The sequence below is a fragment of the Aquarana catesbeiana genome, linkage group LG03 (assembly GCF_042186555.1).
Source record: "Aquarana catesbeiana isolate 2022-GZ linkage group LG03, ASM4218655v1, whole genome shotgun sequence".
NCBI lineage: Eukaryota > Metazoa > Chordata > Amphibia > Anura > Ranidae > Aquarana > Aquarana catesbeiana.
The window spans coordinates 552961242-552989043 of NC_133326.1; the positions used below are offsets into that span (position 1 = coordinate 552961242).

Sequence of the window (27802 nt, forward strand, 5' to 3'; positions counted from 1 at the left end):
TTAGACCGAAGCTGTCAATGACAGGTAGTTTCTGATAGCCGATAGCACAGAAATTTCTTCAAATCTCAAAATTAAAGTGGTTCTAAAATAAATACAATTTTTTACGTTAATACATTCCCTGCATTAGGGGTGGGGGTCGTCTTACTACTTGCTCCTCCCACCAACAATACTTACCCCCTGTCCGCTCTTGATCAAGAGCTGTACCCGTGTGCTGCTGCTGACAAAATGCAGTGTATGTAGATGCACACAGCCTGGCTTGGGAGCATGCTTACATGAGTGCCCCCACATGACACAGCATGCTATGGAGGCAGAGAAGAGAAGGAGCAAAGAGTGGCGGCAGTGGACCACAGAAGAGGAGGCAAGGGGCCGCTCTGTGCAATATATCGCACAGAGCAGGTAAGTGTGTATATATATATATATATATATATATATATCAGGTTTATTGTTTTAATAAAACCTTTACAATAACTTTAAAGAAGAATTAAACCCAATAACACACATATTGCAGCTTACCAATTCTTAGATGTGACGGCTGTATTTGTTTCCTTTTTTAGGCTCTATTTTTATCTGGTAATCCAGCTAGCAAGTCTTGTTTTTCACAGCACATACTCTCCAGCAGAATATATCATTTTACATGGATGAGACAAACCACCTAACACTAGCAGGGGTAATTAAAATGATCAGCCTTTATCCATTAATGCAAAAATGTATTCCAAAAAGGAAAAAATACAAAACTATTTGTTGTAAACGGTTTATAAAGTGAGCTGGAGTTTGGTTTCAGTTTGTTAGCGTATATAAATCCGATAGTACAATTAACACTACCCTCCCCACCAGACTGACAATACTGCTCTCCCTCCTCTGCTTATTCCTCCAGAGTTGTGTCTCAGTAATACAGGTGGTGCGTTACTGGCCAGATCACCAGGTGAAAAGAGGGGGAAAAGGCCAAAGAAAACGAATGCAGCCATCACATCCAACGCCTGGTAAGCTGCAATAAATTACATGTTTGGTTTTAATACCGCTTTAAATCAAACATCTTTCATTGAATCCAAACTGCAATAGCCATCTTGTGGCTTACCATAACCTGCTTTCAAGAGTGCCTTTTGTAACAAAACTATCATTGTCACTGAAAACAAGGCCGGGGCCCCCTATTTCCATTTCAAATGACCAGCTGCTGCCGCTCATTTGCTTACACAGGACGAACACTCAACAACCTTGTGTAGTCTTTGTGGATTCCTCCCTGTCTTTCACACATGAGTGCTCATCTAATCTGATGGGCAGTTTATACAAATCAGACAGTACAGTCCAATCCTACTAGTCACAGAAAAGAACTCCCCTGTCACCGCACGCAGTTTGGACACACAGAACTTCATTGTAATGTCCAGTACAACACACTTGACCCTCCTCCTCCCTGTGCCCGACCATAGCAAGGATTTCAGAAGCTAACACAGGTAAAATCAAACTTATGTCCAATTAGATATTTTAAAATGAAAAATAATTAAGCTATATTAAAAAGGAGAATGTTGTCCCTACTTTCCACCCTCTCTAATCCATCCTGCAAGGTGTTTTTCTGTGCTTATTTGGTGGCAAAATTTATAGTTATCAAAGTACTTCATCCGGGTCACTTGCCAGTACTGTTTACAGATGTGGGTGATTGCTAATCCAGCGCAGCAGATGTGCTCGAGATCACTGGTCCCCTTGTGTGATAGATAATTCCTCTCTGGACAGCCAATAGGAAGCATCCACATCATATAGGCAGCGACGTGGGCACCCGAAGAAGGACCCATGTAGAAAGTAAAACAGAAGAGGAGACTCGGGCCAGAGCATCACATGACTTTGCTTTAGATAAGTAAAAAGGGCTTTTAGATAGTAAAGATTTTTTTTTGTTTTTACTTGTACCTACCAGGTAAGCCTGTAATAAGGCTTACCTGTAGGTACAGTGAATATCTCCTAAACTTGCAGTTTATGAGATGTTCACACTGCATACAGCCAGTGATGTCATACCTGTGCCACCCCTTCAGAGCTCCATGCCATTGGAGTGACCTCATTGCGGCTTGGCAAATCAGACGGCCGGAGCACGTGAACTTGGAAGGAAGACCAGGTGAAGATGGAAGTCCTGTCAGCGGTGACAGTGTGCCACTAAAGGGCTTCGTTCTAAGGTAAGTATTTCATAATGTGCTAGTATGCGATGCATACTAGCATATTATACCATTATCTTGCAGGGTTTTTTGTTTTTAAAAAAGGCTGCAGTTTACTACCGCTTTAATTGATCAGCTGTGGAAGGAGGAAGAGGGGAGTGGAGAGAGGCAAAAATTTGTTATCTCAGCAAAAATTGGTGTTAAGGTTATGGGCTATGCTAGGGGTTGGGTGCGAGCAACGATTCAAAGTATTGAAGGTGATCCCCGAGTTAGGATCACCTTGGTAATGTTGCTGCCCTCAGAGTATTTCCCTCAGATATTCACCTTGATACAATCTACTTCAGGAGTGAGATTTTCCTTCTCTTCAGGTTCTGGCGTCATACTGCGCGATCCCAGTCCATCCGAGCTCATCTTACCCAGCCACTGTATGTTAGTCAGGCTGATGTTCAGTTCATCAGAGTCAACCTGCATCACTGAGAGAAAGGAGAAAAAGAAAGGATTAACATTCTCCAAAAAGGACCAGTCACTTAGAGCTCCTCCCCCACTCCCCTCCTTTGCCTCCAAACCCTGGAATAAAAAAAAAAAAAAAAAAAAAAAAAAAGTAATATATTGCAGCTTACAAGTTCTTAGATGTAGTGTAGCTGCGTTTGTTTGTTTTTTAGTTAGTTCTTTATTTTCACTTTGTGAATCTGCCAGTAACATTTCCTGTCCTGGGGCAACAATGCTCACTGTACTTTATGTATGGAGGATCAGTATTCTCATCCTGGGACAGGACTACAGAACACCTCTCCCTCTTCTTCATAACCCTGGGTGGTGGTTTTACAGAGGGGCCCTAAACCTCCACTCCTGTGGTCCCCTGCTGGCACTCTAGGCTACTCCTCTTCTAGGTCTGCCACCATAGGAAGTGGCTTGCTGTGGGGGAAATACAGTGTGGCTCAGCCCCTGCCCCCCCCCCCATAGAATTTGATTGACAGCAGGAGCCAATGGCTTCTGCTGCTGCTCCTGTGGTAAGAGGGAAAGAAAGCAACAATGCTGCAGCCAGGCAGAGCACTGGATCAATACAGGACTTGGGTATTTAGGAAGGGGTGGGGGCTGCACAAAGTGGTAGGACATTTTTTTTACCTTTAGAAAGACTAACAACTGTGAATGACAATAAATGAAAAAAAAAAAAAACCTTAGAAAGTGAAAAGATTTTCTGAACCGGTGTACTTTTTCAGCTTTTCCCATTTTTTAAATAAGGGGGTTAGGGTATTTAGAAGAATAGTTGTATAATCTGAGGAATATTAAACTCGCCCTAAAATAATGAGGTTATAAGAAACGATTTATGTTTGTACCTGTTGGAATGTGATGTAACAATGCTCTTATTGCTTCCTTTCTTGTATAAATAAAGAATTTGGGAAAAAAAAAAAAGGTATTTAGAAGAAAAATAAACAAACATTGTAATATGGGGGGGGGGGTCCAAACCTCACAAGATGGGGAGGACCATCTCAATACTGTAGTTATGAGGCATTCCAGATGGGGTGTCACTAGACAGGGGGTGTTATTCTCCATGAACAAAAATTCACACCGATAAAACTACCTCTGACAGAAAGATTCCCCTGTTTCCTTAATAGTGGATGTGAGGTCCTCCACAAGTTTAAATGTTTTGTATCTTGGCAATCCACTGTACCAAAGATAGGGGTCTGGCTAACGCCAAACAGCAGGGATGCAGGACCAGACTGAATTAAATGTAAAAGTAAATGAGCAGAAGCCTCTAATACGTCTCTGTGGGGATCATGTTGTGATGGAGAAGGAAGAAGGCTGGGTCATGGGGGACTGGGAAGTCTAAACTTTTGAACAGATCTAATCGAGTCCCAAAATAGTTGGAGCCTAGGGTATCCCCCAAAAATATGAAGGATGGTGCCTTCGGCTTCCTTACACTGCCAGCACCTATTGGGAACTGAGGAAAGCACAGAGTGCAGAGCAGAAAGGACTCTGTTTCATTGTGTGAGCAGTTTGTAATGCGTTACCATTTGTCAATTTGTTCAGGGGAGAACCTAAACTTAAGATCCCTCTCCCATTTCTGGATAAACGCATGGGAAAAGTCTATTGTGGGGGGGGGGGGGTCACGAAAAGTAGTGCAGTTTAAAGGGTTCTCCAGAAGCCCAATGGAACATAAATGGGGTCTGCCTTTATGTCATGGGCCAAAAGTCATTGGTACATCTTTCAATGGAGACACCTCTTCTAATGACAGCTGTCTTGGATTAGTGTTGTCTTACAATAAACAATAATGGAGAATCTCCCCAATAGCACACACACACAAAACTTAATATGGTAAGGGCCCATTTATACTTGGCTGTTGTGTTAACACATTTTACTGCAATGCATGTGTGTTGGTGTTATATGGCACCATTCATCTGAATGGCAACACAATGCACCTTCTCAACAGATGTGTGACACGCTGCCAAAAAAATGATGCACGCACTATTTTTTGGCAGCACGCCACAATATGTGTTGTGTTGTAAGGCACGTTCATTGAAAGGTGCGATTCAAATGAATTGCAACATAATTGTGGTAAAGCACGCATTACTTCACTGAGAAAGTGCGAGAAAGCCTTAAAAAGTCTGTGAATATTTCTTGAATACCTTTCTGGTCTTCCTCTGCAATTGGCTGGCTGGATGCTGGAGCCTCAATCTGTAAAGTGGCCACCTCCTCCTCCTTACATTGGAAGCCCAGCTTCTCAGCCTGAGCATGAAACGAAGGACTCCCACTGATGAGGATAAATTTGTTAGGTCCACCCATCTCTTTGCCTCGCGCAGTTAACGCCTGAATAATACTCTCCATATCAGAATTTGGGGGAAGGACCACAAGCTGAGTGTCTGGAATGGTGGGATGACCCATGACTTTTATTTCAGAGGATATAGATTTCACACTGACACAAGTTGACTGAGTACAGGATGCTGCGATTCCCAGGGTGGAGTTCTGATTTTGGTTAGGACTTAAGAGAGTTTCAGAGAATTGGTTTTGTTCTGGGGTAGGGGACACCACCTGACTGTCCAAACTTGGGTCAGGTCTTGCAGCTTCCCCTGTCTTCTGAACAAGGTTCTGCATGGGGTTTCCATCTGCACTGGGAACCAAGTTCTGTTCGGGTTGTTCTCCAGATCTGGTCAAGGTGGTCGGTCTTTGTTCTGGTGTCCCCATGCTGCAGGCGCCATCTTTTTGCGGTAGGGTTAACTTCCGCCTTTTCAGAATTAGTGGCCTACGGGGGCTTGATCTCATGGTGTGATGACAAAGGAGGGGGCCATTGGAAAAACAGGTTCTGAAATAAATGAAACAGCTTTATTATTATGGTTTTCTGAATTTATGAAATGTTGGCATATTATTCATGGTACCAGGATATATAGGACTGTGCAATCTCTGAGAGGCACCTCAGTCCAGTAAGATGATGATGACCCTGGATAATGCCTGAAAAAAAGATGGCTCTGTCCTTCTGGAGATTAAGGCTGGGTTCACACTATTGAGAATTGGATGAGGGTTTCTCCACATCCAATTCGCATAGCAGGAGAATGCGACTAGCTCTCTATGGAGCCAGTTCACACATCTCCGCAGCGGCTCCAGAGCGAATTGCACAGGAGCCCTGTGCGTCCTTTGGTCCATTTCAGGTCCGAATTCAGCCCAAAATTCAGGTTGAAATCAGACCTGAAACAGTGAATGGAGACGACCCGGACTCCTGCAGTGAGCCGCTGCGTGCTAACCCAGCCTTAAGCAGATGAAGACATTGTCAAGGGGAATACTGTGATCTCTGTGAAAGGTAATAAATACCTGGAAACGTTACACTGACATTACTTGGGTTACATGCATTTTGATTAACATACCTGATATTGAGTCTACTTCTGGGATATACAGCTATTAGGCCAGGTTCACACCTATGGATGTGGCCAGGTTCACACCTGGATGCAGGTTTCTCCGCATCAAATTTGCATAGCAGGAGAATGTGACCGGCTCTCTATGGAGCCGGTTCACATATCTCCATTGCGGCTGCGGAGCGCACGGCACAGAAACGTGCGTCTTTGGCTCCGTTTCAAGGGCCGAATTCAGGCATAGATTCAGCCCTGAAACGGAGAACAGGGAAGCATAGCATTGCTGTGCGATCCGCAGCCGGTTCCAGTGTGAACCGAGCCTAAGGACAACAAAGTAGAATGTTCTTATCATGCCTACAACCTACTGGACAAAAGTGATGTGTGACATACTAAAACAGTTATGAGAAACGTGTTATTTTGTGAGATTTGTATAAAAGACAGCAAATTGCAACTCAGCCACCGTAACAGGAAGGAGGATGAGCATGACTGGCAAAGCATGAGGACCCAGCTGTGTGACTAACGGAGCAGATAAAGAAAAAGCATAAACAAGAGTAACCTACAGACTGATTGGGTGTTAAGCTCCCACAGATGGATGGAAATTCAGTTGGTTTAGCAGGGACCGGACAAATTTCAATCCATCTATGGCTGTTCCCAATTGACTTCTGTCAGCAGAGTCCCGCAGTTTGAATACAATAGCACAGCAAGGAGGAGTCCTTCATCCAACTCCCATGTGTGGATGGGGGAATCCCAGGGTGCATATAAAGCAACAATTTTTTTTTTGTTTTTTATAATAAAATGATTTTGGAGTAAAAATCTATTTAAAGATAATTTTCTATTTAAGATACATTAATCATTTCCTTTATTCAGCATGAAATGGGGCTTAGTTATGTAGCATTAGGCTGTATTTTCTGCAATATTTACAATTTTTTTTTTTTTTGGTAGACTGATTCAATGAAGCCAAGCTCTGCATGCTGAAATAACATGCACTGCATTGATGCATTCACACAATTTCACAGTAACCATGAGATAAAACAAAGTTCAGGAATATTCCTTTATCTCATCGTTTTGCAAATCTATGTACACTACAAACTGTATGATTGAATCGGTCCAGATATCACTGTTTTTACTAACCTAACAGCTTATTATTCTAAATAGGAAATCTTCATTTCGTTTACAAATATTAAGGATTCTAACTACCAGCAAGAATAAGTTCTTACATTTAAAGAGCACCTGTCATTTCAGATCCATCATGGCAGTGCCTGTTAGCTGACATCCACTCCCCTGCTGCTGCCACGTCCCTCACCTTGTTGTGTCACTGCCGCATCACCAGCCATCCCATTAAAGTGAAGGAGCCACTAAGGGACAGAGATGACAGGTGCTCTTTAAAAAATATGATTTAAATCAACTTGTTTTACTAGTGATTTAAAACAAATCCATCCTGGGGAACCCCTTTGTTTTTTGCTGATCAAAAAAACAAGAACGAACCGTCAATGGCCAGCATTAATGGGTCACAGTGTGCGCTGTAAAATTTGTCTTCGAAGTCTGGCTATAGCTGGCAATACTAGCCAAAATTTGAGCCGTTGGTTGCTCTGGGCACAATGCGCCTTGACAAAAGTTGAATGACAATTTGACCGAGCTAGGTGGAAAACTATTAGGCCTCATTAAAGCGGAAGTAAAGTCTGCTAAGAAATTTGTTTTTTAGGGCCCCCAGGAGGGTTATGCCAGAATGTGCTAATATGCACTGCATATTAGTGCATTATGGCAGAGTTACCTGTCATATGGTGTCCTCCAGCGCTGTGGTGGGATAGATCTGCCAGGCACCCGATGCTTCCATATTTGCCCGGTCTTCCTCCTGGGTCCCGTGCCTTCAGCCATTTGATAAGCCAGGCCTCAATGATGTCACTCCCACCCATGCGCATGGGAGTCACATCGCCTTGGCACGGATCAGGGCCAAAAAATGATCGTTGAGCTGCACATGTGAACATGACAGGTGACAGGCAGAAGAGCTCATTAGGGTCTCTTCAGTCAATACTACCCTGCCTGTCAGCCATTTGTTTACAAAACAACTTTACTTCCACTTTAACATGGATGTACTTAAAGTGGAAGTAAACCCTTTTATCATTTTTCTGTTTGATCTTCCACTATGATGATGCCGCACATGTGATCAGTTATGACACCAGCCATTTGATAGTTTGACAGTTTGGTAGAAAACACAAGCAAATGTGACAGTTAAATTCCCGTCACATGCCGGAAATGTAACTTTTTTGAAACTGTTAAATCGATGGGTTTGCTTCCACTTTAAAGGGGAACTTCATCCAAAAAAGGAAGTTCTGCTCTTTCTTCTCTCACACACCTTTGACATATTTGGGACATTTGTCGATTTAACAGTTTTAAAAAAACAGTTAAATTCCTGGATTGCTAATGGTCACATTTGCTTGTGTCCTCAACCAAACTGTAAAGCCAGCAAATGTCTGATGTCATAATTGATCACATGTGCAGCACCATGGCAGTTGCAGATCAAACAGAAGCAGCTTCCTTGGCTGAAAGGGATAGGAGGGTTTAATTCCGCTTTAAGAAAAAAACTCAGCTATGCCTAAAAAGAGAGAGCAACTGAGCATCTGCAGAGCAGGGAGAGACAGTGTTTTACTGGATTTTAAGCAGTATAGACACTTATATTTAATGTTTTACATAGTTATATCTACAAAAAGGGGCCAGCCTGAAGTGATGCAGCAGGACTTATTTTCTGACTAAAGTTCCACTTTAACCACTTGACAACTGGGCACTTAAACCCCCCTCGTGACCAGACCAATTTTCAGCTTTCAGCGCTCTCACACTTTGAATGACAATTACTCAGTCATGTAATACTGTACCCAAATGAATTTTTTGTCCTTTTTTTCATACAAATAGAGCTTTCTTTTGGTGGTATTTGATCACCTCTGGGTTTTTTATTTTTTGCGCTATAAATGAAAAAAGACCGCAAATTTTGAAAAAAAACGCATTTTTCTTAGTTTCTGTGATAAAATTTTGCAAATTAGTAATTTTGCTTCATAAATTTTGGCCACAATTTATACTGCTACATATCTTTGGTAAAAATAACCCAAATTAGTGGATATTATTTGGTCTTTGTGAAAGTTAGAGAGTCTACAAGTTATGGTGCAAATCATAAAAAATTGATCACACCTGATGTACTGACGGCCTATCTCATTTCTTGCGACCCGAACAAGTCAGGAAAGTACAAATACCCCCCAAATGACCCCTTTTTTGAAAGTAGACAATCCAAGGTATTTAGTAAGATGCATGTTGAGGTTTTTGATGTTGTCATTTTTTCCCACAATTCTTTGCAAAATGAAGATTTTTTTTTTTTTTTACCCCCACAAAATTGTCATTGTAATGGTTATTTCTCTCACATGCCATGTATATACCACAAATGACGCCCCAAAATACATTCTGCTACTCCTCCTGAGTATTACGATACCACATGTGTGGGACTTTTTCACAGCCTGGCCACATAGAGAGGCCCAACATGCAGGGAGCACCATCAGGTGTTCTAGGAGCATAAATTACACATCTAATTTGTTGACTACCTCTTACACTTTTGAAGGCCCTGGAGAACCAGGACAATGACATGTGACACTGACGTGGCACTGATGACAAATGGCACTGATGACAGATGGCACTGATGTGGCACTGATGACAGATGGCACTAATGACAGATGGCACTAATACATGGCACTGATGACAGATGGCACTAATACGTGGCACTGACAGATGGCACTAATACGTGGCACTGATGACATGTGGCGCTGATGACAAGTGGCACTGATGACACGTGGCACTGATGACACGTGGCACTGATGAAAGATGGCACTAATACGTGGCACTGATGACAGATGGCACTGATGACACTGATACGTGGCACTGATGACACATGGCACTATGTGGCACTGATGACAGATGGCACTTATACATGGCAGTGGGGACAGATGGCACTGGGGACAGATGGCAGGGCAGAGGGCAGGGGCAGATGGCAGGGGCAGATGGCAGGGACCGTTAACAGCGGGACACCTTTTTTTCCTTTTTTTTTTTCTTTTACACTCACCGCCGCAGCGGTTCCGCTCTCCCTCCTCACACGCTGTCTCTGTGTGAGGAGGGAGAGGCGGCGATGAGAGAGGATCTCATATGTTTACATATGAGATCCTCTCTCATTGGCACCGCCGATCGCACTGTAAACGGCCGCTGTCATTGGCCGTTTACGGTGATCTGTGACTGGCTGTGTCCGAGGGACACGGCCAGCACAAAACTTCCGCGATGCGCGCCCGCGGGAGCGCGCAATGCGGAAGTAAACAGGAGGACGTCCAGGGACGCCCTCCCGGCAATTGAAGTCCGCGCTGTAGCCGTCTTTCGGCTATAGCGCGGACGCCTAGTGGTTAAGTACTCCCCGTGTAAACATGGCAACTTCTTCATAATCTATTTTCCTTGTGCCAAATTCACCAAGTGCCCTCACACATCTAATGTTTATATTTAGTAGGGTTGCACCGATACTGAACATTTGCACGAGCACTTGTACTCATGCAAATGCTCCGATGCTTGGTCCGATACCTGGACAGTCAGGGATGGTCGTGCAGCGGTGGGGAATTACAAGCACTGATCTCCCTGTATAGGATTATATATCTCAATTTTAGAAAAAAAATAAATAGAAAACTACTGACACAGTCCACGCGTCATCAGTGCTGCATATTAGTGCCACATGACATTAACCACTTAAGGACCAAGCCTATTGTTGACACTTGTTTGTTTTTGCTAGAAAATTTACTTAGAACCCCCAAACATGTATGTATATATTTTTTTTTTACAAACACCCTAGAGAATAAAATGGAGATCGTTGTGACACTTTGTCACAGCGTATTCATGCAGCACCTTACAAATGCAAGTTTTTGGAAAAATACACTTTTTTTTTTAAATTAAAAAATAAGAAAACAGTAAAGTTAGCCCAATTTTTTTTTCTATGATGTGAAAGATAATGTTATGCCAAGTTAATTGATATCCAACACGTCAAGCTTTAAAATTGCGCCCGCTCATGGAATGGCGACAAACTTTGGCACTTAAAAATCTCCATAGGCGACGTTTACAGGTTACCAGTTGAGTTACAAAGGGGGTCTAGTGCTAGAATTATTGCTTTCGCTCTAACGATCACGGCAAGATCTCACATGTGTGGTTTGAACACAGTTTACATATGTGGGCGCAACTTATACGCTCCCTTCTGCGCGCGAGTAACGGTACTTGTTCTTAAAAAAAGTGGTAATCGGTGCAACCCTAATATTTAGGTGTGTTTGGGCCCCCCCCCTCTCTCCCATGTGCTGCCATCTCCATTACTTATTGAAGCCTTTTGTAATTCAGTACCCCAGTATCAGCCATCTGTCCCTTTTCCCATTGTTTATAAATGATGACCCTTATCCCGGTGTGTTAGCTCTGCAAATGGAGTCCCATCAGATCAACCCTTTGTGTATTGTGGGTTTAGCGCGGCATCACCTTAGGAAGACAATCAGCAGTTCTGTGCACTATGTATATTCAGGTCTTCTCTTGGAGTTGTGTGTATATAAATATATGTAAGTATGGGGTGTGTGTGTGTGTGTATATATATATATATATATATATATATATATATATATATATATATATATATATATATATATATATATATAGGGGGTGTGTGTGTATATATATATATATATATATATATATATATATATATATATAGGGGGGGGGTTGTGTGTGTATATATGTTGCAAGGAACTGGTACATCCAGCATGCCATTAGATGTACATCTAAACACATTTTGGAAAAGTATTATTATTGTATAGGATTATGTAATTCCAACAATTTGTCCAGCACTTTACAAAATAGAGATAGCAAGACAGTTCAGACAAGTGACACCTTACAATCTAAAATAAAATATATTTTATATATATATATATATATATATATATATATATATATATATATATATATATATATAATATATACACACACATATACACACTTGTGGGGGAAGGGGGTGTCCTGGTGACACACGCCTCTCCCATCAGGCCCAGTAGTAGAAATCCCGGCATTCCCCCCTCCTTCTCACCCTGTGTCATGGCAGTGCTGCGGTCAGGAGCTGTAACCCCTAGCAACCGTGTTCACCCTCGGTTGCTATGCGTTAGCTCCTCCCCGTGCCCCCTTCACACACAGGGAAGCCTGTCTCGCGTTTACCGAATTGTCTCTCCTGTTCGTCGCCGTCCTTTTTCCCGAACTCTTCCAGCCGCCGCCGTTTGAATTTTCGCGCTTTGCGACACGTCCTGTCAAGTGACAAAACAAGCCAATGACGGTCCGCCGGAGTCCTACGTCACCCCTTTGCAGACCAATGGATGGAGGGTCCATAGCGTCTCCTCATCAGCGACCAATCGGCGCTCAGCCGTTTGGGGAAGAAGCAGCTGGGGCCAATGGCGGGACAGAGCTGGGTATCACATGAGGCAGCAGCCAATGAGAGGGAGAACAGGCAGCGAAGTGGGGCGGAGGGAGAGAAGAAGCCGGGAGATTTGGGTAAGGAATTGGGCTCGGTAGGGCTGTTTGTCCAGACAATCAATCATTTCCTAGAGAGGGCGGGATCTCTTTGTATGCAGCAGGAAGTACTGATCCATTGTGTACACATGGACTCTTTAGGGAAGTGAGGCGGGGTGTTATCACCCATAGCAACCAGCAGGTATTGCTTCAAAGCCACTGACTATATCCCTATAGCAGACAGCAAGTATCGCCTGTAGACATTGTGTTGCCCATAGCAATGAGGGGGGAGAGCCCCTGTTGTCCCCATTTTTAGATTTCCTCTCACTTCCTTATCCAGTGACAACTGTAAAATTGAGGATCCCCCCCCCTTCTCTCTCTCTCTCTCGTCACCAGAAAGGTGAACCTGCCCAGTGGGGGTCACACAAAGTGACAAACTTGGTAGGGCTTTTAACCCCTTCACACTCCATCCAATCTATAGAAGAACAGCTTTGTCATTAGGCTTTAATGTTGAATCTTTTTTTCAGATTTGGGACCTGCTGTGAAGAGCCGTCACCTTCCTGCAGCCATTGGATATCGGATGTTTGGTTGCTCCCGTGTATGACCCATCCTCTGCACCATCTCACCATGTGGATCCCACCTGGCCAGGATCTCACTGCTCATGCCTGCCAAGAAGCGGACTGCTTGTAACCCGCGGAAAGGACGCCTCATCTTTCTGGAGAGCCCACAGAAGGGTTCCATTCATGAGTATGGCACGGCTCCACCCAAGGCAGAAAACCCCATATGTGTGCCCACCAAGCCCTTGGGTGACAACGCATCCACTTCTTGGGTAAATTTACACTTGGTCATACAAAGGCAAATGGAATATATATATATTTATTTATTTTAAATTTTGGATAGAGATGGGAACACAGAGCGAAACATTAAGATTCTTTTTTAGGAGGCCCTGGATGGTATAAGAAAGATTTCCTCTCACTTCCTGTTGTGTTGTCAGGAATAAAAGTGAAGGGAAATCTCTTCAAAGGGACACACATGGCAAAAAAAATAACCTCACAGGTTTTACCCCCTTTTTTTTTTCTTTTTCAAAGCTTAATTAAAAAATAAAAGTTTTGGCTCTACATAGACTTTATAACCTGAAGCTCTGTTAGGCCTTGTTCACACTGGCGTACTTAACCAGTTCCAGCCCAAGGCCGTCATATGATGTCCTTGACTTTCAGTGGGAATATCTGAATGATGCCTGCAGCTACAGAAGCGAACGCACACGTAAGTCCAGCCCACATATGTAAACGCCGTTCAAACCACACATGTGAGGTATCGCTGTGTGCATTAGAGTGCAAGCAACAATTCTAGCACTAGACCTCCTCTGTAACTCTGGTAACCCGTTGCCTATGGAGATTTTTAAGTACCGAAGTTTGGCGCCATTCAATGATTGTGCGCAATTTTAAAGCTTGACATCTTGGGTATCTATTTACTTGGTGTAGCATCTTTCACATTATATAAAAAAAATTGGGCTGACTTTACTGTTTTTTTTTTTTTTTGTTTTGTTATTTTTTTAATTCCTGAAAATTCTTGTGAAAAATTGTTGCACAAATACCATGCGAGATAAAAAGCTGAAACAACCGCCATTTTATTCCCTAGGGTGTCTGCTAAAAAAACCCATATATATAATGTTCGGGGGTTCTGAGTAATTTTCTAGCAAAAAAATTATGATTTTTTTTTTTTTACATGTAGGGGAGGAGTGTCAGAATGGGCCCGGTATAGAAGTGGAATTATAAAGGCAGAAGCGTTTTTTTTTTTTTTTTTTTTTTTTTTATCTTAATGCATTCTGCAGCCTCCCCAGCATCCCCTAATTACTTACCTGAGCCCCATCTCTCTCCAGTGATGTCCACGAGTGTCATAGATGTCCAGGACTCTCCTCCTGATTGGCTCCCAATCAAGGTCAGTTAACCAATCAGAAGAGAGGGGGCCAGGTCGGGGCTCTGTGTTTAAATGGACCCAGGGAGCTGTGACTTGGCTCAGATGCCCCCATAGCAAGCTGCTTGCTGTGGGGGCACTCAAGGGGAGGGGGGGGGCAGGAGCAGGAAGGAGGGACCCAAAAAGGGGAGGATCTGGGCTGCTCTGTGCAAATTCACTGCACAGATGAGGTTAGGATGACATGTTTGTTGTTTTTCTTTATTTTTTTAAAAACGAGAATTTAAATTCACTTTAAAGGGGTTGTAAACCCTAGTTTTTTGTTTTTTAAAAACAAACCTGTCATACTTGCCTCCACTGTGCAGTTCATTTTGCACAGAGTGGCCCCGGTCCTCCTCTTCTGGGGTCCCTCAGCGGCGCTGGTGGCTCCTCCCCACATCAACTGTCCATGTTGGAGAAGCGCTCCCCTTGGTGGACACCCGTGTGGGCGCACTCCCGAGTCCCGCATCTGTGTCCATTCATACAGAATGCAGAACTCTGCCCCGGCACCACGTCATTGGACTTGATTGACAGCAGTGGGAGCCAATGGCTGCACTGCTATTAATATTTCCAATCAGGACACGAGACACCAGGTAGAGCTGGTGTGCTCATTCCCGGCCAGAGAAGGATCGGGGTTAGGTAAGTAAAACTGGGGCTCGGGGGCTGCAGCACCACAGAAGGTTTTTCACCTTAATGCATACAACCCCTTTAACCACTTAAAGACCAGCCTCGTTTTGGAATTTAGGTGTTTACATGTTTAAAACATTTTTTTTTTGCTAGAAAATTACTTAGAACCCCCAAATATTATATATTGTTTTTTTTCTAACACCCTAGAGAATGAAATGGCGGTCATTGCAATACTTTTTTTCATACCTTATTTGCGCAGCGGTCTTACAAGAGCACTTTTTTTGGAAAAAAATCACCTTTGAATAAAAAATAAGACAAAAGTAAGGTTAGCACAATTTTTTTTTATATTGTGAAAGATAATCTTACGCCGAGTAAATTCATACCCAACATGTCACGCTTCAAAATTGCTCCCGCTCGTGGAATGGCGTCAAACTTTTACCCTCAAAAATCTCCATAGGCGACATTTAAAAAATTCTACAGGTTGCATGTTTTGCGTTACAGAGGAGGTCTAGGGCTAGAATTATTGCTCTCGCTCTAATGATCGCGGCAATACCTTGCATGTGTGGTTTGACCACCGTTTTCTTATGCAGGCGCTACTCACGCATGCGTTCGCTTCTGCGCACGAGCTCATCGGGACGGGGCGTTTTTAAAAAAATTTTTTTTTTTTTTTTTTTTTTCTTATTTATTTTATTTGATTTTATTTATTTTTACACTGTTTAAAAAAAAAAAAAAAATATTTGGGTCACTTTTATTCCTATTACAAGGAATGTAAACATTCCTTGTAATAGAAAAAAGCATGACAGGTCCTCTTAAATATGAGATCTGGGGTCAAAAAGTCCTCAGATCTCATATTTAGACTTAAATGCAATAAAAAAAAAAAAGTCATTTGAAAAAATGACATTGAAAAAATGTGGCTTTAAGACGTTATGACGTCGTTTCCGCCCTGCAGTGTCATGGAGACGGGTGGGGGCCATCTTCCCCTCACTCGTCTCCGTGCACTGCTAGGGAACAGACGCGATCGCCTCCGCCGCTGTCGACGGCTCAGGTAAGCGGCGGAGGGCACCGGATCACGGCGGGAGGAGGGGGGGCCCCCTCTCCCACCACCGATAAAAGTGTTCTTGCGGCGAATCCGCCGCAGAGACCACTTTTATCTTGTAGCCGGCCGAAAACAGGGATACCGGGGTTATGGCAGCTAGCTGTTGCCATAACAATGATATCCGTCCTCAAAAAAGGGACGTACATCGGCGTGCGGCGGTCGGCAAGTGGTTAACATTAGTTCTAAAGTAAAAACATTTTTTTTTTTTTACCTTTAAAGTGATTCTTAACCACCTCCCGTCTGTGCTATAGCCAAAAGACAGCTGCAATTCATACCTAATCTGCCGGGAGGGCGTCCATTGATGTCCTCCCGTGCTCGAGCGGCCTGCGTGCCCCCTGCACGGCGCGCGCTCTGCGATCAGCGAGTCTATGAGGTTCGGCTGATCACAGATCGGAGTAAGGGGTCGATCATGTAACAGCTGATCATGTGATGTAAACAGAGTCGTTAATCGGCTATTTTTTCTCCTCACGCTGGTAGCGCGAGGAGGAGAAAAAAAAAAGCTGATCACCGGCGGCTGTGAGAGGGACATCAGTCCCGATCGTGGACAGCCTCTGCAGAGGCTTCTGTGCCACCTATCAGTGCCCACCAATGTCCCCTATCAGTGCCACCTATAATAGTCACCACTAAAGTGCCTCATCACCAGTACCACCCATCAGTGCTGTGTTATCAGTGTCCATCAGTGCAGCCTCATCAGCGAATATCGATGAAGGAGAAAAATTACCCATTTCCAAAATATTATAACAAACTATGAAACATGTTTGCTTTTTTTTTTTTTTTCTGTCTTTTTTGTGTCTTTGTTTAGCAAAAAATAAAAACCCAAGTGGTGATAAAATGCCACCAAAAGAAAGCTCAATTTATGTGAAAAAAATGATAAAAATTTCATTTGAGTACAGTGTAGAATGACTGCGCAATTGTCATTCAAAGTGTGACAGCGCTGAAAGCTAAAAATTGGTTTGGGCAGGAGGGGGGGTTTAAGTGCCCAGTAAGCAAGAGCTTAAAGTACATTGTTTTACTTTAAAATAACAAACATGTTATACTTACCCGCTCTGTGTAGTGGTTTTGCACAGAGCAGCCCCGATCCTTCTCATCTTGGGTTTTCTGTCAGAGCTCCAGGCTCTTCCCCCTGCTGAGTGCCCCTATAGCAAGCAGCTTGCTATGGGTGCACCCATATGGGCTTGCTCCCCAGCCCTGCTGTCTGCGTCTATTGACAGACCGCAGGACTCGGCTCCGCCCCCTCGCCACTGGCTGTAATTGACATCAGCAGGAGCCAATGGCTCACACTGCTATGTCCAAAGTCCGGCCCGCGGGCCAATTGCGGCCCGCGGTCCGGTTTCAGACAGCCCGCCTGGTAATTTTGACATATATATCTTTTGTGGCCCCCAACGAATCCCCGAGTGCCGGGGGCCACAAAAGATAGATATGCTGGCTGCCTTGGAGGGGGCGGGACGAGCGCCGTACAGGATACAGGAGAATTTCCTGTTTACTAGGCGTCCTGTGTAAAAGGTAGTCCCGTCTCCTGCGCTGCCATTGGACAATTGTTTTGTCCATCATAGGAGGCGGGACTTTCAATTAAAGAGGCTGCCGATAAAAACAGGAGTTTCTCCTGTATATCTATTGGCGCTCGTCCCGCCCCCTCCCTGTCTCCTCCAAGGCTGCAGATGGACATGAATCAGGCTGCACTGACGGCAATGGTGAGTCTGCATTCATGGCAATACGGTGGGGGCTGCATTCATGGCAATACGGTGGGGGCTGCATTCATGGCAATGTGGTGGGGGCTGCATTCATGTCATTGTGGTGGGGGCTGCATTCATGTCATTGTGGTGGGGGCCGCATTCATGTCATTGTGGTGGGGGCCGCATTCATGTCATTGTGGTGGGGGCCGCATTCATGTCATTGTGGTGGGGGCCGCATTCATGTCATTGTGGTGGGGGCCGCATTCATGTCATTGTGGTGGGGGCCGCATTCATGCCAGTGTGGTGGGGGCCGCATTCATGCCAGTGTGGTGGGGGCCGCATTCATGCCAGTGTGGTGGGGGCCGCATTCATGCCAGTGTGGTGGGGGCCGCATTCATGCCAGTGTGGTGGGGGCCGCATTCATGCCAGTGTGGTGGGGGCCGCATTCATGCCAGTGTGGTGGGGGCCGCATTCATGCCAGTGTGGTTGGGGCCGCATTCATGCCAGTGTGGTGGGGGCCGCATTCATGCCAGTGTGGTGGGGGCCGCATTCATGCCAGTGTGGTGGGGGCCGCATTCATGCCAGTGTGGTGGGGGCCGCATTCATGCCAGTGTGGTGGGGGCCGCATTCATGCCAGTGTGGTGGGGGCCGCATTCATGCCAGTACGGTGGAGGCCGCATTCATGCCAGTACGGTGGGGGCCGCATTCATGCCAGTACCGTGGGGGCCGCATTCATGCCAGTACGGTGGGGGCCGCATTCATGCCAGTACGGTGGGGGCCGCATTCATGCCAGTACGGTGGGGGCCGCATTCATGCCAGTACGGTGGGGGCCGCATTCATGCCAGTACGGTGGGGGCCGCATTCATGCCAGTACGGTGGGGGCCGCATTCATGCCAGTACGGTGGGGGCCGCATTCATGCCAGTACGGTGGGGGCCGCATTCATGCCAGTACGGTGGGGGCCGCATTCATGTCAGTACGGTGGGGGCCGCATTCATGCCAGTACGGTGGGGGCCGCATTCATGTCAATGGTGTGAGGGCTGCAGATGGGCACTGATTAGGCTGCATTGATGGGCATTGATCCCTATTTTGCTTCACAGTTCTTTATTTAAAATTTAAGATTTTTTTTTTCCTGAAACTTCCTTTTTAAAGTGAAGGTGCGTGTTATAAGCCGATTAAATCCGGTATATCCAAATAACACGCCCAAGCTCATCTATTCACCACACACAGCACAAAGGCAAGAGAATTCTTGTTGGGCCGTGTATTAGCGCTCGGACGGACACACTTAGACTAAATTTTAATGGTTTAAGAATGTCAGGCAAAATCGTCGGCCCTCAAGCATGTTCTATTCATCAAATCTGGCCCTCTTTGAAAAAAGTTTGGACACCCCTGCTCTAAACCAATGAGGGGGGAAAGAGCAGACAGAGCCTTTGTGATAAGAGAGCGGGGGCATGGCTTACTGGCGCTGTGTGTATTTATGGATGCACACAGCCCAGCTCTGAAGCATGTGGACAGGTGTTTCCACAGCACCTGGCTTGCTAAGGAGGCACCTGGAGGATGGAGGAGCAGACAGCGCCGGCAGGGGCCTGCCAAATAGGAAGATTGGGGCTGCTCTGTACAGAGCAGGTAAGTAAATTTTTCATTTTAACCTTATCCCACCGGCTGCACGCATACAGCAGGTAAAATAAGTATTGAACACATCACCATTTTTCTAGGTGAATATATTTCTAAAAGTGCTAGTGACATGAAATTTGCACCACGTTGGTAACAACCCATGCAATCCATACATACAAAGAAACCAAAACAAATAAGTTCAGAAATTAAGTTATGTGTAAAGGCATGAAAAGCCAAGACCAGCTGAAATCTATCAGTAAGACCCCTTTCACACTGGAGCGTTTTGCAGGCTCTATAGCGTTAAAAATAGCGCCTGCAAACCGCTCTAAAACAGCTGCTCCATTCACTCCAGTGTGAACTCCACTGGAGCTGTGCGCTGGCAGGGTGTCAGAAAAAGTCCTGCCAGCAGCTTATTTGGAGTGGTGAACTCGCTGCTCCTCCACCACTGCTCCTCATCAAAACGCTGCTCCGGCTGCGTTTTGCGGGCGGATTTAACCCCGAATAGCGCCGCTAAAACGACAGTAAAGCGGCGCTATGAATAGCGCCGCTTTACCACTGACGCCGGTGGCGGCACAGTGTGAAAGGGGTCTTAGTAGAAAGCAATCCTGCCCCTTGTCAGTGCAAATTAGGATCAGCTGGTTCAGTCTCAACTGATGGCCTATAAAAAGGGGTCTCATTACCAAGGTCTCACACAAGAAAAATCTCATGATGGGTAAAAGCTCTTTCAAGACGTTTGCAGCCTTATTGTTTCAAAACATACTGATGGCATTGGTTACAGAAGGATTTCTAAACTTTCAAAAGTTCCAGTGAGCACTATTGGGGTCATATCCAGAAGTGGAAAGAACATAATTTCACCGTAAACCGGCCACGACAAGGTGCTCCTTGCAAGATTTCTGACAGAGAAGTGAAAAGAATTATCAGAAGAGGACCACTTGTGGAGAGCTTCAGAAAGATCTGGAATTAGCAGGTACAATTGTTTCAAAGAAAGCCATAAGTAATGCAACCGCCATGGCCTGTATACATGCTCACCACGCTCAACAAGACTTAATTGCTGAAGAAAAAGCATGTTGAAGCTCGTTTAAAGTTTGCTGCACAACAGTTAGACAAGTCTGTGAAATACTGGGAGAGTATAGTCTGGTCAGATGAGACCAAAATTGAACTCTTTGGATGCCAAAACCCACATCATGTTTGGAGGGCAAATGGCACTGTACATCATGCAAAAAACACCCCCATACCAACAGTGAAGTTTGGAGGTGGAAACATCATGGTGTGGGGCTGTTTTTCAGCATATGGTACTGGCAAACTTTATATCCTTGAAGGAAGGATAAATGGAAAAATGTACCAAGACATTCTTGATAAAAAATCTGCCATCTACCAGGATGATAAAAATGAAACAAGGGTGGACATTTCAGCAAGACAATGATCCCAAACACAAAGCCAAGGAAACTCTCAGCTTCAAAGAAAAAAAATAAAGCTACTAGAATGGCCCAGCCAATCACCTGACTTGAATGCCATAGAAAATCTATGGAAAGAACTAAAGATCAGAGGTAATAGAAGAGGCCCAAGGGACCTTTCAAGACTTTAAGACTGTTTGTGTAGACGAATGGGCCAAAATCACACCTTAGTAATACATGTGACTGGTTTCTCCATACAGGAGGCGTCTTGAAGCTGTCATTACCAACAAAGGGTTTAGTACGAAGTATTAAATGCATCTCAGTTAGCGTGTTCAATAATTTTTCCCTGTGTCATTCCATTCTATTACACAAGCAGTCCCATTCATGTCAGGTGGGATGCAGCGGCTGCACCGAGATTGCTCCCAGTTTGACATCTGTGTGAGTGCAGATCACCAAACGCACACTGTCTGCATTGGGGGACCTACACCTGCACCCCACGGGTATCAGATTGTGAGCAGTGGCTTTGTCCATGCAGCTGCTGCATTCAATTTGACATGAATTTGACTGCATGCATGTGCATCCGGTGCGAGCAAACAGGGTCATTAGACCCTATTCATACCTTAGCGTTTTGTAACTTGAAGCTTCAAAATTATGGAGAAAAAAAAAAATCAATTATTCTCTATGGAGTTGTTTCACATCTCCACAAGTCGCCTGAAGCTCAGAAATGTTCTGGAGCTTTTTTTGTAGCTTGAATTGGGCAGATTGGTACATTTTTAAACCATTTCTTGTTGGAAACGCTTGGTTTACTCGTTTTGGTGCATTTTTCTGCTCAAATGCAATAATTAAATGAAGAAAAAAATAATATAAATACATTTTATTAAATAAAAAATAAAAACAACCCTTAATCCTACTAATTAACCCCTAATCCTAAACATAAACCTTAAAGAGGAAGTAAACCCAACTGGTAAAAGCATGCATAATAGCCCAATATGTGGCACTTGCCTGCAAATGAAGCCCGTGATGTCCCCGCTGGTGGAAGCATCCATCTTCGCCCCTCTTCCTTCTGGGGCTGCGGACTTCGGCTGTGTGACTGGTCGGAGCCACGTGATGTCACTCCCGCACATGTGTCTCTTCACTGCGCATGCGCCGATGACCTCATCGGCGCACTACAAGGTAATTATCTCCTAAATGGCGCACGGTTAGGAGATATTTTCAGTACATATGGCTAAGCCTTATTCTAGGCTTACTCTAGGCTTACCTATGTGTAAAAATGTCTCGGGGGTTTACAACCACTTTAACACTAATAACCACTAACCCTAATATTAACCTCTAACCTTAACCCTAACCTAACAAAATAAATAAATTAACCCCTAACCATGAAATCCTAACATTAACCCCTTACAAAAAAACATAAATAAAAGCAGGTTAAAAAAAATGAAAAACATAGCAACAAATGATGAAACAGATTATATTTTTCTCTATTGGCTAATTAAAAAATGCCAAAACTCAAATGCTTTAAAGACACACATACAAACGTTTGACTAAATGTTCAAAAACGCGACGCTCAGGTGTGAATGCAGCCTCACACAGGTGTACACTTTAGCATGTCCGTGTAACTGAGGCCTTAACCATGCAGCATATGGGGGAAGTAAAGCTGGGATCTAATGCCTCTGTATACAAGCCTGTACTTTCAGCTGTCCGATAACTGACTCTATCCTTCTCACACATATAGGTGTCTCCACAATTTGATCAGACTGTAGAACTGCATTTCCCAGCACGACGTCGCCTCCGCCACACTTCCTCCAACACCACTTTACAGAGCCGCCCTGGAGACACGAGTCGGAACGCACTCAGATTGCCAACAAGGAAACAGAGTGTCTGTAAATTTCCTTCGTTATCGTTTACCAGTCAGAACACAACTAGTGTAATACAAACTCAGTCATTCTGTGCCAGGAGGAGGCCCAAGCAAAAGCTGGTTTTGCAAACCTCCATGCCAGAATCTCCTCCTCAACGTTCATTTGATAACACTGCAAGCCCACCAGATATAAAGACTCCAGATGCAAGTCCGGCACAAACAACAATGCTGGCGCCTGCCACAGCTGGTCTGCCAACACCAGTCTCCAGGAAAGACACCACACAGGACGCAGCCAACACCCCCCAGGGGAACGTGCAGGTGCTGGCAGAGGATACCCCAGAGCATGAATACGGGGTCCGTGTAACATGGAGGAGACGACAGGGACTAATGAAATACTTGGAATCGAGGGGCAGGCTACAAAATAGCCAGGTCCAGGTGAAGTTGTAATATTTGGACCTCTGTAAATAGAATTTATGATCTCCTGGTTGATGAAATAGAAATGACTAGGAATACTAATTGTAACAAAAAAATTATATTAAATTTACAAATGCACTTGTTTTCTAAACTGACTGATACAGTTGTCTTCAACCCAGTAACCCTTAACTTCCAAGGATGGCAATGTCAAAATTTGTCTTTGGAATATCGCTGGTTTTCAGAATCCTCATTGCTCAACTATTATTTCTGAAATTGCTAGGTGATCGGTTGTCTTGATGTTTGGTTCCCTTTTTCTTAAAGGTTAAGTGTATTTACCTTTTTTTGTAGGGATGTATCCGTATCAGTGCTTATACCAAGCATTTGCGTGAGTATTTGTACTCGTGCAAATGCTCCCTATACCGAAACCGATACTTTGCGGTGTGATTTGCATCAATAGAATATAAATGGTCGCAAATTGCACTGCAAAGAATCGCGTGTGGTTTGAACAGGAATACGGTGCGATTCCTGTCAGAATTGCATGTGCTTTCCCCCTCCACTAGTGTGTGTGTGTGTGTGTGTGTGTGTGTGTGTGTGTGTGTGTGTGTGTGTGTGTGTGTATAGAAAGGGAAGCACCTTCTAGTGGGCAGTTTATTAAAATGTTTTTTCACATTAAGTACATATATAGTCAAATGCAAAATCTGCAGTGTCCCTGTCCTGCCGATTATAGCAAATCACTGGAGGAGATACAGAGGCAGTCCGCCCCCAAGCTGACATCACTTCCGCCCTGTACCCACAGGGGTCCCGGAACTTCTCCTACAGCCCTGTGAGCACCTCCCAGTGGCCGTGATTTGCTATCATCGGCCGCACTGGAACACTTATGCAGATTTTGCATTTGACCAGATATGTACTTAATGTGAGTTATACGTTTTTTTCTTTTTAATAAACTGCCCGCTAGACGGCACTTCCCTTTCTAAACACACGTGCACTCGGCAGAAATCACATGCAATTCAGACAGGAATCGCACTGCATACCTGTTCGAATCGCGTGCAATTTTAACAAATTTATTTTGTATTGACTTGGGCTGAAACGATTAATCGATAATGAAAATCATTGTCAACGATTTTCATTATCGATTAGTTGGTCCGCACCTCCCATTAAAATCCTCTTGTGTACAAGGCGGCGCCGCCACCATATGTGACCAGGCACATCCGCGCCTCTCCTTGCTGACATCAGCTCCCCACTGATCTTCTCAGCCCTGCCCGCTGCTGCCTTGAGGGATTAGAGAGAGGCGAGAAGCAGCCGTGAGAGCCGAGCTGCACACTGAAAGGTAGCGGCTAATGGCTATACAGTAACAACTCAGTACAGTACATTAATTTCTATGACAAGTGCCCCATGAATGATCCTAAGTATTTCTGGGGGGGGGGGGGGGGTGCCCCATCATCAGTTTTCCTGGGGGGGGGGGGGGGGGGGGATAGTGCCCCATTGGTGTTCCTGGGAGGGGGGGGATAGTGCCCCATCATTGGTGTTCCCGTGAGGAAAAGCACCCCATCATTGGTGTTCCCAGGAGGAATAGTGCTGCCCCATCATTGGTGTTCTCGGGAGGAATAGTGCCCCATAATTTTCAAAAAAAATGATGAAACATAGTCCTGGGGGTGTTCTTGTTGATATCGTGAGTGCGAACTTCCAAGTGGAACTTGAAGTCCTGCTAGATCACTTCAGGCTGGCCCCTTTTGCAGGTATAGCTATGTAAAACATTAAAAATAAGTGTCTTCCTTTTAAAATCCAGTAATACACCCTGCTCTGCACATGCTCAGTTGCTCTCCAATTTTAGGCACTGCTGAGTTTGTAGAGGCCTGCTGACTGCCTTAAAGCGGAATTAAGCCCTTCTATCGTTACAGCCAAGGAGGCTTCTTCTGTTTGATCTGTAACTGCCATGGTGCTGTACATGTGATTAGTTCTGACAGCATTTGATGGTTTGGCAGTTTGGTTGAGGACACAAGCAATTGTGACAGTTAGCAATCCCGGCATTCCAGGAATGTAACTGTTGATGGGTTTAGTTCCTCTTTATGATTTACTGTTGTTCAGGGGCTCTGTGCCTCAGAAAAATGGCAGCCTCCAGCAGAAAGAAACAGAACAATGCTGCAGGCAATTTACAGCACACACTCATTTTGGTAGCTTAATTATTAATGTGGAATGTATGTTCCTTGCTAAAGAACATTATTTATCAAATTGTTATGGGTAAAGTTCCGCTTTCATCACCTGGATATTCAGGGAAGTGGCAAGCAGGCACCTGCAAGAAGGGACAGAACTATGAAAAAAAGTGAGTACTTCTAAATGTTGTGAGAAGGAACCCTAATTCTATTGTGCAACAGTAATTTATGTGTTGCTGTAAAATAAAAATAAAAATAAAAAATATGAAGCTTTAAAAGGTCAATTAACATAAATGATAATAGTGCCCTTAGGTGGCTATTGGGCACCTCTACTTAACATGTGCCACATCCTGGGAGATGCATATGGAATACTGAGAAAATAATGGCCTTTAAAGGCACGTACCATAATATTAAACAATCTATTGCTCTACATTAAAAGGTTTTTCCAAAATACAAAAGATATTAAACACACAAGACATCTAACATTTTATTGGACTCCACGTGGCTCCCCTAGAGCAGGGGTCGTCAACCCCCAGTCCCCGGCCCACCACCGGGCCGTGGCCCTTCTGCAGCCGGGCCACGAGAGCGGGCAGCCGGCAAAAGACATGCTGGGCTGTCGGCATGAGAGAGCTGGGTGGATGGAAGAAGCGAGCGGGTGGGTAAGCGGAGATGATATCATCTCTCTCCGCCCCCGCATCACCACTCTTCCGCCCTCAAAGCCAGTGCTCTGTCTCAGTGTCGGAGGTGCAGCGGGGAGCAGAGAGATGACATAATCTCATAATGCCCGCCCCGCATCACCTCTCTCCTGCAGCTCCTTGCTGTGTGAAAACTTAGATTCCTTGTTCAGCGGCGCAGATTGTCTACTCCTCACCCCCGGACAGCTAATCAGGAATAGCAGAAGGGTGGAGCCAGAGAGTGACAGCCGAAGGAGTCCCAGGCCCTCCCTCTGCCAGGTGAGACTGGCTGCAGCATGAGGAGGGAGACACCCTGCATCATCCAGAGGGGCAATCCTACAGAGATGTGACATTATCAGTGACAGGTGAGCTGTGTGTGGGAGTGCAGGTGAGGTGTGCTGGGACTTGTAGTTCATCCCCCTGATCTGTCTGCCTGACATACCACAAGGGGCTCTCCACTCACTCCGCATTTGGTGACAGGCAACGTGGCAGGTGGCAATCCACATCTTGTGGCAGGTGATGTGACATTCTGCATCTGGTGACAGGCAACGTGGCAAGTGACAATCCACATCTTGTGGCTGTAAGCGTGGCAAGTGACATTCTGCATCTGGTGGCAGGCGACAGTGGCAAGTGACACACTCAGGGCACCCACTGATTCTACATTATGGTGAGTTGAACTATTTCATTTATTACTAATTTAAAGCCCTGCCTTTGCACATATGCATCCACATCGTCCTGAGGTGTGTGCTGGGAATTTCCTCACTGTATGATTCCAGCACACTGACTGGGTTATCACCAACAGCTCTTGGCCCTGGCATCTGATCAGGAACCAACTGGATGGGCTCTGGATCATGTGACTGCAGTGAGAGCCAATCACAGCAGTCATGATATGGAAACCAGGCCACCTTCCAGGCATTAACAAGAACAATTAAATGGGAGGTGTAAAGATATTAGACATATTCCACCTTTAAAAAAAAAAATCAATAAAGGCACCCATGTTGCAACAGGAAAAGATGTGCATTTATTAGTCTTTTGCATTGGAGCCATGATCAGTGCATTGCTGGTGCATTGCACAGCCTCCTGCAGACTATTCCTCCAGCCCCAGGTCTATACAAAGGTACGAACCTTTGACAGGGCATCACCACACCTGTGCTCCAGTGAGAACTACCAGTCCCTGTACTGAAGCGACAGATGGAACTTAGGCTCCGTTCACACTAGTGCATGCTGTACGTTCCGATTGCGGGTGCGGGAGTCGAATCAATACCCGCAGCCGTATCTCACTGCTTTTGCGAGACGCGCAGGGCTGCCATTCATTCTGTGCAAAAAAAACATGCAGTTTCTCTACAGCTGTGTATTTAAAAAGGCGCATGCACCTTTCTTGTGAGTTTCACGCAGCACATCAGTCCATTCAAATAAATAGGTTGCCGTGCCCAAGCAAACGTGGGACGCGTGGCACACAATAGTGTGAACTGAGTCTTATAGAGGGGACTCTACAAAGACTGGAGCAGCCAAAATCTGAAGCAGCTGGGCACAGCAACCAATCGGCTCTAGCTTTCATTTTTAAAAACGCAATAAGCTGAAGCTAGAAGCTGATTGATTGGTTGTAGTGCAGTGGGTACTTCTCCAGATTCTGCCTGCTCCAATGCATCCCCCCCCCCTACAGTTTTTTAGTCACAGATCTGTATGAATGTGTGATGGGGCTGTGTGGGGAAGAACCCCAGGATTCATGTATGAAGTGGTGTTTTAAGGGTGTAGGGCTGCAGGATAGTGCCACATTACATCATAAATTTGAGTATAACTTTGTATTCTGACTCCAACTGTGATAGTGACTGAACCTTCCTGA

General features: G+C 44.8%; 2 protein-coding genes across 3 annotated transcripts in view; one reads left to right on the forward strand and one right to left on the reverse strand.

Annotated features, from left to right (window-relative positions):
• The window catches only part of FOXM1 (forkhead box M1), a 37750-nt gene extending 25397 nt beyond the window's left edge, over positions 1-12353 (reverse strand). Inside the window, exons 1-3 of the mRNA XM_073621676.1 lie at positions 12227-12353; positions 4760-5433; positions 2460-2608 (exon numbers count right to left, since the gene is read on the reverse strand). Of these exons, the coding sequence (XP_073477777.1) occupies positions 2460-2608; positions 4760-5393 (783 nt within the window). The 5' untranslated portion in view covers positions 5394-5433; positions 12227-12353. The remainder of the gene's footprint in view (positions 1-2459; positions 2609-4759; positions 5434-12226) is intronic.
• A 53-nt stretch (positions 12354-12406) lies between these two features.
• On the forward strand, positions 12407-23418 carry RHNO1 (RAD9-HUS1-RAD1 interacting nuclear orphan 1). Of its 2 annotated transcripts, none has more exons than XM_073621678.1 (3): positions 12407-12556; positions 13042-13343; positions 22599-23418. In XM_073621678.1, the coding sequence occupies exons 2-3, from the start codon at positions 13176-13178 to the stop codon at positions 23166-23168; spliced, it is 738 nt and encodes a 245-aa protein (XP_073477779.1). In that variant the 5' UTR covers positions 12407-12556; positions 13042-13175; the 3' UTR covers positions 23169-23418. The 2 variants fall into 2 exon arrangements, with proteins under 2 accessions (XP_073477779.1, XP_073477778.1); XM_073621677.1 differs by lacking the exon at positions 12407-12556 and adding an exon at positions 12565-12716.
• The last annotated feature ends 4384 nt before the right edge of the window (positions 23419-27802 follow it).

What these genes read in the sequence shown, in the direction of transcription:
- RHNO1 (XM_073621678.1), top strand. Translation starts at nt 13,176, where the DNA reads ATGCCTGCCAAGAAGCGGACTGCTTGTAACCCGCGGAAAGGACGCCTC. An exon ending in ACAACGCATCCACTTCTTGG is followed by an intron (nt 13,344 to 22,598) that starts GTAAATTTACAC and finishes TCACACATATAG; the next exon opens with GTGTCTCCACAATTTGATCA.